General features: G+C 39.1%; 1 protein-coding gene across 9 annotated transcripts in view; it reads right to left on the reverse strand.

Annotated features, from left to right (window-relative positions):
• Window positions 1-13,018, reverse strand: part of PCMT1 (protein-L-isoaspartate (D-aspartate) O-methyltransferase) — a 38,950-nt gene that overhangs the window by 17,476 nt on the left and 8,456 nt on the right. For all 9 annotated transcript variants that reach the window (XR_009453364.1, XR_009453365.1, XR_009453366.1 and 6 more), the window contains exons 2-4: window positions 4,977-5,081; window positions 2,478-2,509; window positions 855-959 (exon numbers count right to left, since the gene is read on the reverse strand). Coding sequence is in view for 4 of the 9 variants with exons in the window: in XM_059700068.1 (XP_059556051.1) it covers window positions 855-959; window positions 2,478-2,509; window positions 4,977-5,081 (242 nt within the window). In the remaining 5 variants the exon portion in view is untranslated. The remainder of the gene's footprint in view (window positions 1-854; window positions 960-2,477; window positions 2,510-4,976; window positions 5,082-13,018) is intronic.

Below are 13,018 nucleotides of genomic sequence, written 5' to 3' on the forward strand. Positions count from 1 at the left end.
TGTTTAAGACATGCCAAGGAGAAAAATCAGACGAAACTCCCAGCTCCCTGGAACTTACATGCTAGTGGTCTGCTGATTATACATTTAGCAAGTTAAATGGATTCTTGTCCAAGATGGATCCATAAGTCCCAACTTAACTAAACCAGAAACTTCCAATCTGGCCTCCAGGGACAAGATTTTCCATAATTAACTTGATTTGATTATCTGAGTGCAGATGAACCCTTCCTCAAGGTGTGTGAATGGACCTCCAGACTTACACTCTGGTAGCCATTTACCAGATAAGCCTCTGGTGAATAATGAAGTATAATAAACAAGGCATTTTTCTAAGAGTACTTTTCTTACTGTAAAGGAATCTCTACCCTCGTTCCTAATAAACCTGTAGGAGTGTTTATTTTCTGCCAGATGAAAACTTGAAAGAATGTAGTCTGGGAGCTACTGGTTACCATACCATCTTTGACCACAAGAGAAGAGCCACTCTGATAATGAAGTCAACATGTGGAGAAAAGGAAAGCCAAACCAAGGACCACAGAGAAAATCACTGTCAATAACAATATCTGATCTGAATCCAGCCACACAAGAAACCAGATACACCTTAAATGTTTCCATGATATAAACCAAATAAATTCCCCTTTGGCTCTGCCAGTTTAGATAGACTGTTCTGTCACTTGCAATAACAATAAAAAAAAAAAAAATCCTAGTGATATATATTCCAACTGCTTTCTGGGTAGAATTTCTTTAAAAAAAAACAAAACACCTTCAGAAACTGGTAATGAAAAAAATATACAGTCAAATCATAAGTAGGACATGTAAAACTATGCCTCTGTTGGGGCCAGAATGAAAAATAAAGGTCTTACCATACGTGCAAAACATGCAGAGAGGATTCCACTTCCAGATCCTACATCAAGAGCTTTAGCTCCTTCATGCAGTTGATCAAATAGAAGTTCTAGAGCATATGCATGCTGCCAAAAGAAAACAAAGCAATATTCACTTTTTTCAAGAATATAAAGTATATGCCCTAGTCCGTGGTCGGCAAACTGCAGCTCGCGAGCCACATGCGGCTCTTTGGCCCCTTGAGTGTGGCTCTTCCTAAGCCTTAGGAGGACCCTAATTAAGTTAATAACAATGTACCTACCTATACAGTTTAAGTTTAAAAAATTGGGTTCTCAAAAGCAATTTCAATCGTTGTACTGTTGATATTTGGCTCTGTTGACTAATGAGTTTGCCGACCACTGGCCTAGCTGGTTTGGCTCAGTGGATAGAGCGTCGGCCTGCGGACTAAAGGGTCCTGGGTTTGATTCTGGTCAAGGGCACATGCCCAAATTACGGGCTTGATCCCCAGTGCGGGGCATGCAGGAGGCAACTGATCGATGATTCTCTCATCATTGATATTTCTATCTCTTTCTTCCTCTTCCTTCCTCTCTGAGATCAATAAAAATATATTTTTAAAAAATATATAAAGTATATATACCATGGCATATGAATAAAGTTGCCAACTTCATACCAATGTTACTACTACTGTCATATATCAAGACAACGAAAACATATAGTACTTACATCTACACAGGAATTACTTAAGAAAATTCTCACTGTTTGATTAAATTCTTATATTTTTTAAAAATGTTTCAGTAACTTTTTATCTCCAATGTGTGAATTTTAAAATGTAATTACTGCAAAGTCAAAAGTTATAAAAGGACTTATAGTGAAATCTCTATCATAACCCTGTTTCAACCTTCCCCATTCCCATTCCCATCCCCAACCAGTTTCACTCCCTAAAGACAACCAATATTACCAGTTAAGACAATATTAAGGAATATTGTTGGGTATGATGTGGTATTGTAGTTGTGCTTTTAAAGTTTTTTATATTTATACTAAAGTATCTAGGGGTGAAATATTATGTTTGAAATTTGCTTTAAAATGGTTCAGTAAAGGGAAATCATATTGATTCTTTTGCAAAGATTCTTGTCTAAAGAGTGAAAACAACCAGTACTATGAAAAAGAGTTCTGGATTAAACGCCATTAAGTACTGGATTCTACGGGTTCTGAATTTATTAGCCCCATGACATTGGAAATTATTTTTAGCTCATGGTTCCTCAGTTTCCATATCATTAATATGGAGAGAAAAACAGTTGTTCCTATCCTGCCTTCTCCACAGAAGTATCATTGTGAATAAAAGTCATGATGCATTAAAAAAGTACTTTATAAATTCTAAAGGATTTACAAATGAAATGTATACTGTTTACATTAAGAAAAAGTCAACCATTACAGCACAATGATTTGTTGCTGTTACTCTTTAAGGTACTTCACAGTCATTTATAAAGGTAAAAGTAACAAATTAATTGATCTTTTATTTCTATTTAGTGTTACTTGGTAAACTCCTAATCTTGTATATAACTGTCAATCAGTGGCTTCACTCTGCTCTTTTGCTTGATTAGAGAATGAAATGACTTGGTTAGTCAAAATGACCAAAGTTCACTTACCATGTGTGGAGCACTGATTGTTGCTTGGAAACCTGCAAAAAAAGAGAACTACTGATACATTCAGCTGTACAAGCATACCAAATACTCCATGTAATTCCTTTTCTAACATCCATAAGTTACTTTTCAGAATAATTTTCATTTTTATGATCACAAGAAAACAAAACTCTTATTTTGAACTTTGTCCTGCAGCAGTTAAAATGAGGAAATCCAATCATGCCAAACGCTACTGTGCTCTTCTAGTACAACAGACCCACTATTTTTAAAGATTTCTTCTCCTGGCTAAGAAAGGAAGAATTTCAGTAAGTTGAGTCGGCAAGTTTATAACTTGTTTTCTCTTCAGAGTTATAAAAATAAAATAAACTTCTATATATAATAGGTATGCAAAATCTTTGCAAAATTAAACTGCTTCATATTTCTGGCAACTTAAAAATAAACTAGAGAAAAATAAATAAATAAATAAATAAACAAGCTAGAGCAACCAGCAAAGTGGCTTAAGAGACTAAGAAACTATTTCAATTTACTCTTATGCCCTCACTTAATGTCAATGCACACAATCTTTTCTTAGTTTTTAGCTTTCAATTTGTTTCTTCCAGGACTGCTTTCTCAAAATGTATTTACCCGCTTCTGCCTCTGAAGCAATTTTCACTGAGCGGTGGTAGCAGGTGCCTTCGGGTTCAGAAGACCCCAGGATCTTCTCTGCTGACTGTCATAGTGCTTCAAAAGAAGAAAGCATGGCAGCTGGCCGACAGAATCCTGAGGCACTTCTAAGCCTCAAAGGCGCCCACTGCCAAGGCTCAGCAGTTCAGCAAAAAACCTGCTTCAGGAGAAGGAATTAAATATGGAACTTTCTAAAATCAAGCACAAGTCAAAAAATTCAGGGCAAGTGAAGCAGAGAAGTCAATGATAACTTAAGTACACTTATCTTTAGTACTAATTTTTAAAATTGATGCTAATGGGAAAAACAACCTTAGTCAACATTAAGGCTCCTAAAGACAACTCAGCACTCAGCTTAAATTGCATAAATTTTCATTAAAAGTATATTTTCAGAAAATTTGTTTTTAAAATTCTCTACATATCCTATCTAATAATAGAGAAACATGGTAATTAGCCGTAACTTCGCTACCCTTCCCATTGGCTAATCAGTGAGATATGCAAATTAACTGCCAGCCAAGATGGCGGCCAGCAGTCAGGCAGCTGAAACGAACATGAGGCTTGCTTGCTCCAGTGATGGAGGAAGCCAAGGTTCCCTGCCTGCCACTGCTGGGCTCTGAGCTCCGGATGCAACTATGTTGCAATTATAGAACCTAAACAAACTCCAGAAACCTGCTTTCAGCCAGCACAGCCTCAGAGCTTAGAGTGGCCAGTGATGGCAACAGTTTCAATTATAGAATCTAAACAAACCCAGGTACCTGCTTTCAGCCGGCAAAGGCCTCAGAGCTAAAGCCGGCTCTCAGCGCCAGTGACAGCCATAGAAGGTAAATAAATCCCAGAAGAAAAAAAAGAAGAAAAAAGGAGAGGCTGGGAGCTTCAGTAGCCCACCAGCCTGAAAATAGCCCTCAGCCCCTCACCCAGACTGGCCAGGCACCCCAGTGGGGACCCCCACCCTGAAGGGGGTGTGACCAGCTGCAAACAGCCATCAGCCCGTCATCCAGGCTGGCCAGGCACCCCAGTGGGGACCCCCACCCTGAAGGGGGTACGACCAGCTGCAAACAGCCATCATCCCATCATCCAGGCTGGCCAGGCACCCCAGTGGGGACCCTCACCCTGAAGGGGGTGAGACCAGCTGCAAACAGCCATCAGCCCCTCATCCAGGCTGGCCAGGCACCCAAGTGGGACCCCCACTCATGCACCAGGCCTCTATCCTATATAGTAGACGGGTAATATGCAAACTGACCCTAACAGCAGAAGGACTGGGAATGACTGGTCACTATGACACACACTGACCACCAGGGGACAGACGCTCAATGCAGAAGCTGCCCTCTGGTGGTCAGGGCGCTCTCACATGGGAGGAGCTCTGCTCAGCCACAAGCCAGGCTGATGGCTGCCAGTACAGCGGTGGTGGTGGGAGCCTCTCCTGCCTCCTCAGCAGCACTAAGGATGTCCGACTGCAGTTTAGGCCTGCTCCCCGCTGGCAAGTGGACATCCCACGAGGGCTGCCAGGCTGCCAGAGGGATGTCTGATTGCCAATCCCCTGGGGAGCAGGCCTAAGCCAGCAGGTGGTCATCCCCTGAGGGGTCCCAGACTGTGAGAGGGCACAGGCCAGGCTGAGGGACCCCCCTGCCCCCCCCCAGTGCACAAATTTTTGTGCACTGGGCCTCTAGTATTATATATTTGAGAAAATAGAAAAGGTGCTTCATAAGCATATAATGCTTTATTATAAAGGTATAACATTCAAACCAGCAAGGCAATAATAAATACCTGTGTCCTAGTCTATTTTTACTTACAAAAATTATAGAGTAAATGAGTAAAAACTGACATTTTCAGAAATTCAAAGCTTACCTATTGATTGTGGAGAATCCATATAAGGGTTACATTTTGCATAGTGGGCACGGTCCGTAGCCAGCATTACTTCAAATACTTTATCTGTCTTGATGATTCCATTTTCTGAAATGAATGAGGCAAATATTTAAAGCTGGGAATAAGATGATCAGATATGCCCAGCTGGTGTGGCTCAGTAGTTGAGCATGGACCTATGAACCAGGAAGTCACAGTTCAATTCCAGGTTAGGGTACATGCCCAGGTTGCACTGGGTGTGCAGGAGAAGGCTGATCAATGATTCTCTCTTATCATTGATGTTTCTATTGCTCTCTCCCTCTCCCTTCCTCTCTGAAATCAATAAAAATATATTTTAAAAAAAGATGATCAGAAGTATTTTAGAATAATTATTTTGGCTGCACTGTAGAGGCTGAATTGGAAGAGAACAAAATCGGAATTTATTGCAATAGTCCACGTAATCAGAACCTGTTCTTCAATGATAACAGTAAGAATGAAGTTGAAGGACTTGAGACATACTTGGAAGGTAATAGGGTGGGCAAAGGTAGGTTTCCAATTGTTCATATGGAAAATAATACAATAACTAAGAAGTAATAATATAAGAATAAACTGTTTCCTGTACTCACAACTGTAAACCTTCTTTTACCCCACCCTGTATATATATATATACACCTGACTGACTAGATTTGGAAAAGGGGGAGGGGGAAAGTGTTTTAGATGCTGTCATATATTGATTTGAGAAATCTGGGAGAAGGATTTCTGAGAAATCAGAGTTAAGGAGGAAAAGGATAACTAATTTATACAGTTAGGGGCTATGGACGACACAAATGGAAATATTCAATAGTCAGTTGAACACATGAATCTGGAGCTCAGGAAGGAGATCTAGGAGAGGTATAGATTTCTAATTATGTAGACGGCAACTGAAGCAATGGAGTGAACTAGTGGCCAGAAGAGATCACACAGAGAAGAAAAACGAATGTAAATATTTGAGATGCAAAGAAAGTGGAGCCTTCAAAGATTATGACAAGGAGCAACCACAGAGGTGGATGAAAATCAAGCAGATAAATTACAGAATCCAAGAGAAACAAAAATTTCAAAAGCTAAGCAAGGTTAATAATATATATTTGGCTCCCCCACCTATCAATTCTTTAAGGTTAAATATTTAGTACAGTGGTTCTCAACCTTGGCTGCACATTAGAATCACCTGGGAATCTTTTTAAAATCCTGATTTCTGGGCCTCATCCTCTGGAAATTCTGTTTCTTTGTTACTAATGTTGTGGCCCCCACCCCATAACAAAGAAACAGAATTTCCAGAGGATGAGGCCCAGAAATCAATATTTAAAAAAGATTCCCAGGTGATTCTAATGTACAGCCAAGGTTGAGAACCACTGATGCAGTAAGTTAAATTTCAAGAACCCTCATGGTAGCATGCACATAGTTAACTTTTCAATAAAGCCCTTATTAACTCAATATGTTTATTGACTATCTTGTACACACCAGACATAGACATGCTTAGGATTATCTATACTAATAAAAGGGTAATATGCTAATTAGACTCGACGTCCTTCTGGACAAAGCCATGGTGACAAGGGCCAAGGCAGAGGTGGTTAGGGGCGATCAGGCAGGCAGGCAAGTGGTTAGGAGCCAGCAGTCCCGGATTGCGAGAGAGTGCAGGCCGGGCTGAGGGACTGGAATTTCATGCACTGGGCCTCTAGTAAGAATAAATAACATAGCATAGTTCCTGTACTCACAGACCTAAAATCTGTAAGACTTGATTTTAATAATCCAGAAATAATTTTTTTTAATGAATTGAGGTCCTCCCCATATTCATCCAATTCTTTTTTTTTTTAAATATATTTTATTGATTTTTTACAGAGAGGAAGGGAGAGAGATAGAGAGTTAGAAACATCGAGAGAGAAACATCGATTAGCTGCCTCCTGCACATCTCCTACTGGGGATGTGCCTGCAACCCAGGTACATGCCCTTGACCGGAATTGAACCTGGGACCTTCCAGTCCGCAGGCTGACGCTCTATCCACTGAGCCAAACCGGTTTCGGTCAGAAATAAATTTTTTAACCAAAACAGGTTTTGCTGAAAACCACTACATTTAAAATTTTTAATGGGTGAATGATATGGTATGGAATTTTACTTTAGAAAAGTTGTTTAAAAAAAAAATTAGTGGGACTAAAGGCCGCAACCAGTAGAAGCATTATTTCTGGGAGACAATCTGGTAAGCAGGGAAAGGATGGTGCCTCTTGAAGTGGTAATGAAATGAAAGAAGAAAAGTAAGGATCCCACAGAAACAAAAGAGCAAGATCCGCCAACTCCTTCCCTTTTCCCACTACTACTATCAATATCACCCATCAGTCATTAAAGAAACTGCAAGTCACCATACTGACAAAAGTTGCTCTTGAATTGTAAAAATAGGAAAAAGAAAAAACTCCATTCAAATCTATGGGAAACAAAAGGCAAATAAAAACATTTCAGCTGATTTAACAGAATCTAATATTTAAAACTATGTTCTAAGAAAACTTAGCAGAAAGTGAGTAAAAGTATTACCAGAAACAACACCAAGACATCCACCAATAAAACTATCAGACTTTAAAGGTAAGAAAAAATATCTTCAGAACTTTCAAAGCAAAAGATTCAATTACCTAATAGGGATAAAAAAAAAAATTTAGGCAGTCAGGTTTCTTAAGGTTTCAACCACCAACATACAAAGAAAAACAAGAATGAAGCTGCATTTTCAAGAAATTTAAGGAAAGTGCAAGTCCACAATAAAAAGGAGTAAATGACTAATACATCCAACAACATGGATGAATCTCAAGAGCACTAATCTCAGTGCAAGAAGCCAGATAAGACTATACACTATACGATTCCAATTATATCAAATTCTATAAAAGTCAAAGCTCTAGTGGCAGAAGGCCAACCTGTGGTTGCTAGGTATTGGGGGTGAAAAGAGATTATCTGCAAAGGGGCATGAGGAACTTGGTGAGTGAAAGAAATTTTCTTTACACATATCAGCAAATGTCTGTAAAGGTCCAAATAGTAAATATTTTAGGCTTTGCAGGCCAGATAGTCTTCATTGCAACTACTCAACTCTGCCAACGTACTGTAAGAACAGCACTGACAACACTTATGAAAGGACACAACACTAATGGTTGTGTTAAAATAATCTTTATTTCCAAAAGAGACAGCAGGCCAATTTGGCTTGTGGGTTATAGTTTGCTGACCCCTTGTCCTATAACCATTAGGGTGGTAGTTAAGACTATATTTGTTCGTCAAATTTTTAATATTGTAACCTTAAAATTTGGTGAATTCATATAAATTCTACCTCAATAAAGCTGATTTTTTAATAATGTAAGCCAAGGATTTCATACCCAGCCAAGCTATCCTTCAAATATCAAGGTTACAGAAAGAAAGACAACATTCTGCATGTGCAAGAACTTAGGGAATGCTGTACACACAAGCCTTTCCTAAGGAATATTCTAGAAGATGTTTGTCATCTAACCAACAAATAACCGGAGATACAGGAGCAAAGGACACATATGCAATTCTACAGTAAAAACTAAAATAAGGGGGGGAGCCATGGGTAAGATAATAATATTTAAAAGTTACATGTTCTGATGAAGTAGAACGAATGCAATGAAAAACAATGGGAGGCCCTGGCCTGTTTTTCTCAGTGGGAGTGTCGCCCACAGACCATAGAGTGGTGGATTCAATTCCCGGTTAAGAACACACACCTGGACTGCAGGTCCCCCAGGTCTAGTGGGGAGTGTGGGAGGCAACCAATCGATGTGTCTCTCTCCCATCAATGTTTTGTTCTCTCTAGAAATCAATGGAAAAAACATCCTCAGGTAAGGATTAAAAAAACAACAACAACAACAAAGGAAGGAGAAAAAAGGGCAAAAGTAGAATTAGATCACTGTCATATAGGTAATGGAAGGAATCAAAGGTTGCCATTTACTATTGACTGACCAGATGGTAAATAAGAGAAAAGTAGTTAAAGAGACATTATAAAAGGTATAAATACAAACCCTCCAAATAAAAGAGTAATTTTAAAAATTCACAAACACTGTAGAAACATTGTAAACAGACAAACTTATATCATCTCTTCATTTTAAAATATTATAAGTTTTGGATAAAGTAACAAATAGAAAATATTATTTCTACACAAATGAGCTTAGGCAAGCTACCTGAAAGGTTACTCAAATAAAACAGTGAGCCCTGGCTGGTTTGGCTCAGTGGATAGAGCATCCGTCTGTGGACCAAAGGGTCCCAAGTTCGACTCCAGTCAAGGGCACATGCCTGGGTTGCGGGCTCGGTCCAACGTGCAGGAGGCAGGCAGTCAATGATTCCCTCTCATCATTGATGTTTCTATCTCTCCCTTCCTCTCTGAAATCAATAAAAATATATTTTAAAATAAATAAATAAATACATACATACATACATACATACATACATAAAATAAAACAGTGAGCCTAGCTAGCTGGTTTGGCTGGGTGGATGGATAGAGTGTCAGCCTGCAGACTGAAAGGTTCTAGGTTCGATTCCAGTCAAGGGTACATGCCTGGGTTGCAGGCTCGGTCCCTAGTAGGGGACTTCCAGGAGGCAGCCAATCAATGATTCTCTCTTATCATTGACTAGAGGCCTGGTGCACAAAATTCATGCACGGGGAGGTGGAGAGGAGAGGGTCCCCTCAGCCTGGCCTGCAACAATGCCAGCATTGCTTGCCCCGGCCTCTGGCCAGAGGCCCCTCCCCTCCCTCCGCGTGGCTGGGGCATCCAGCCCCAGCCACTATGGGCGCCGCCATCTTTTGTCACAGAGTGGCAGTTAATTTGCATATTACTATTTTATTAGATAGGGTGTTTCTATCTATCTCTTCCTCTCCTTTCCTCTCTGAAATCTATATATATATATATATTTTTTAAAGAGTACTACACTGATTGAGTTATAAAACTAAATATATTTAAAACAAACAAACAAAAACAGTGAGCCCTAGCCAGTTTGGCTCAGTGAGTAGAGTGTCAGCCTGCAGGGTCCAGGTTTGATTCCTGTCAAGAGCACATGCCCAGGTTGCAGGCTTGACCCCCAATGGAGGGCATGCAGGAGAGAGCCAATCAATGGTTCTCTCTCATCATTGATGTTTATATCTCTCTCTCCCTCTCTGAAATCAATACAAATATGACACACACACAAAATAAAAGAAATTAAGTTGTTCAAACTAACAGAGCAAATAAGCGGTATGGCCATTCAAAATAAGATATTAGGTTCTTACTGACCACTGTTTTGCTACTGACATATTCAAATAGCTTAGTGACTTCTACTATTTTCATGTCCCAAAATAATTCTTGAGTGGCTCATTAGCCCTGAATGCAATTCAAATTCCAGAGAGGTGATTCATAGACTTTCCAGGTCATAGAGGCCTTAGAAGCCATCAAGTCTAACTTCATAAATCAATACCAGGATCTCCACTTGAAGAGTTCCACTGATGTGATACAGCCCTTCAGACCACTCTATCAGAACACTTTCCTGCATTAAGATGAAATCTCCCTCTTTATAACTCACTTAAATGAACCCTTGGTGTTACTCTCTCTTTCGGAAGCCACAAAGAATATACTGAATTTTCTATCTAGCCAATGTTTTTTACACATCTAAAGACATATCAGGATCACTTCAAGCCTTATCTTTTTCATGTTAAGCAGCCTCACTCAATAATTCCAATTATCCATCAGTTTTAAAAACCATCATCATATTCACTTATTCATTCTTCTCTAGATGGGTACTTGAAGTGTGACATCTAAAATCAAACATATCGCTCCACACATATTCTAAAAATAAAAGTAAATTAAAGGTACTACTTCCCTTAAGTTAGTTAATATATTTCTACAAACCCGAGTTTCTTTGGCTGCTTCTTTAATCTATAGAGGAATATGGAATTTACTAAAAACCCTAAATGGTTTTTAAAAGCATTTCACAAGTCATTTATGAAAAACTTTGAACACATTATGGCTCAGAATAAGCTTTATTAGGCCATTACCGGTGTTTTGCAAAAATTTCACCACAATGTTATTATTTATTTTTGCCCACAATTCCATATTTTGAAAGATGCCTAAACCAAGCTACATTTACTAAGTTATTAAATAATTTTCCCATTTTTGGTAATCTGACATATACAACTGCCAATGCCCTGAAATATTTCTGGCAAAGAGCAAAGTAATTCAATGTTTCACTCTGCGTGCATAGCCTTAATTATGAGGAAACGTGCAATTACCATTAGGCTTTCTGAAATAGTGAACCACTTTAGAACCATACATACCCAATCTTCCTGCACCCTGGAGACCAAGGATTCTAATTAAATAATTATAACAATGGCTACTGTTGGCCCAAATATGCGGTTGATCCAGATGCGAAGTTAGTAGGATTCAAAAGGAGAATGCAATCGAATGCAAGCTATAAGCCATATAATCCTATATAATAAAACCCTAATATGCAAATCAAACGAACGGCAGAAAAAACCAGAGGAATGACTGGTCGCTATGATGTGCACTGACCACCAAGGAGCAGACACTTAACACAGGAACTGCCGCTCGTGGTCAGTGCGCTCCCAAAGGGGGAGCATGGCTCAGCCAGAAGCCAGGCTCATGGCTGGGGAGGGCAGCAGCAGTGGCAGGAGCTTCTCCCGCCTCTTAGGCAGTGCTAAAGAGCAGGGAGCCAAGCGGTAAGGAGCAGCGAGCATGCGGGTGGTAAGGAGTGAGGGGTCCCAGACTGCAGGAGGGTGCAGGCCAGGCTGAGGGGACACCTCCCCCACCCCCAGTGCATAAATTTCATGCACCAGGCCTCTAGGAAAACTCCTAAAAAAATTAGAGCCACATTAAGAAGGTATATGTTTCTTTTACTTCAAGGGTGAGGAAGGGTACAGAAGAAGATTAATTCCAAGTAACAAACAAAAACACTACACAAGAGTCATGATTTAGATATGAAGAAAATAAAAAATGGCACAATTTCAAGCAACTGGGGAAGTGTAAAAAAGGGAAAAAAACACATTTGACTATTCCTCTTCAACAGTAAATGAATCTGTGATATTAAACAATAGCAGGGAATAAACGCATAGCACATTATATAGCTCAACAAAGTGTTAACATAGTCATAAAAAACGATGGTTATTGATTTTCAACACTTAAAAAGTCAACAAAGTACAAAAGATTTACTGTTCGGAACAAAATGTAAATGTTAACTTTGACCATGTTAAAGCTGCTAATTAGTTGGAAAGTGAGATGAGCGATCCCTAATATCTTTTCTACAAAGTGGAAGGGTTAAGAAGCAGTGTCAGTTTATAAATTATGCAACAAGAAACCGAGGTTAAAATATATTACTCAAAGTTACAAAGGTAACCACAAAAGAGGATGCAAAAATTATGATGTTAACTATATGAGGAAGGGTAGGCTGATAGGGTATAAATACTCATCATCTTAGCAGGTCAGTAAAATGATGTCTAAAGTTGATAAAACAAAGACAGCAGTTTAAGCATATGATTTAGAGACATGAAGATAATTACAAGAACCAAAAACACAGTTAAAAATGGTTCACTCTAGTCAGGGGGTGGGAAAGAATACAGCATGTAACCATTATTTTTCATCATAAGTCCTTCTGTATTATTTTGTTTTTTAACCATATTACTTAACTAAAAATTAATCTTTTAAATTCTCCTAATCTTGTTTCAGTATGTAGTTATATAGATGTATGCGCATGTGTGTGCACGTTCTCCATTTAGCAAAATATATGTGTGGCCAGGACTCCTTTTCTTTCACAGAACTTTAATTGGGTGCATTATCTACTTTATGTGTTGCCTTATAATTAAGTTCTTGCCAAGGGACCATATGCAGAAGTTATGTATACAATTTCCATATCATGCTCTTCAAAGAAATGGGGAATTTTCTCATTTTTCTCCCCACCAGCTGGAACATGGAAATGATAGAAGTAAACTATTGTCAACCTTGCAGTTGAGGGAAAGACTTAAGGAAGTGCAACAAGACAGAAGGCGTCCA

This window comes from Myotis daubentonii, chromosome 6 (genome assembly GCF_963259705.1).
Source record: "Myotis daubentonii chromosome 6, mMyoDau2.1, whole genome shotgun sequence".
NCBI classification, from domain to species: domain Eukaryota; kingdom Metazoa; phylum Chordata; class Mammalia; order Chiroptera; family Vespertilionidae; genus Myotis; species Myotis daubentonii.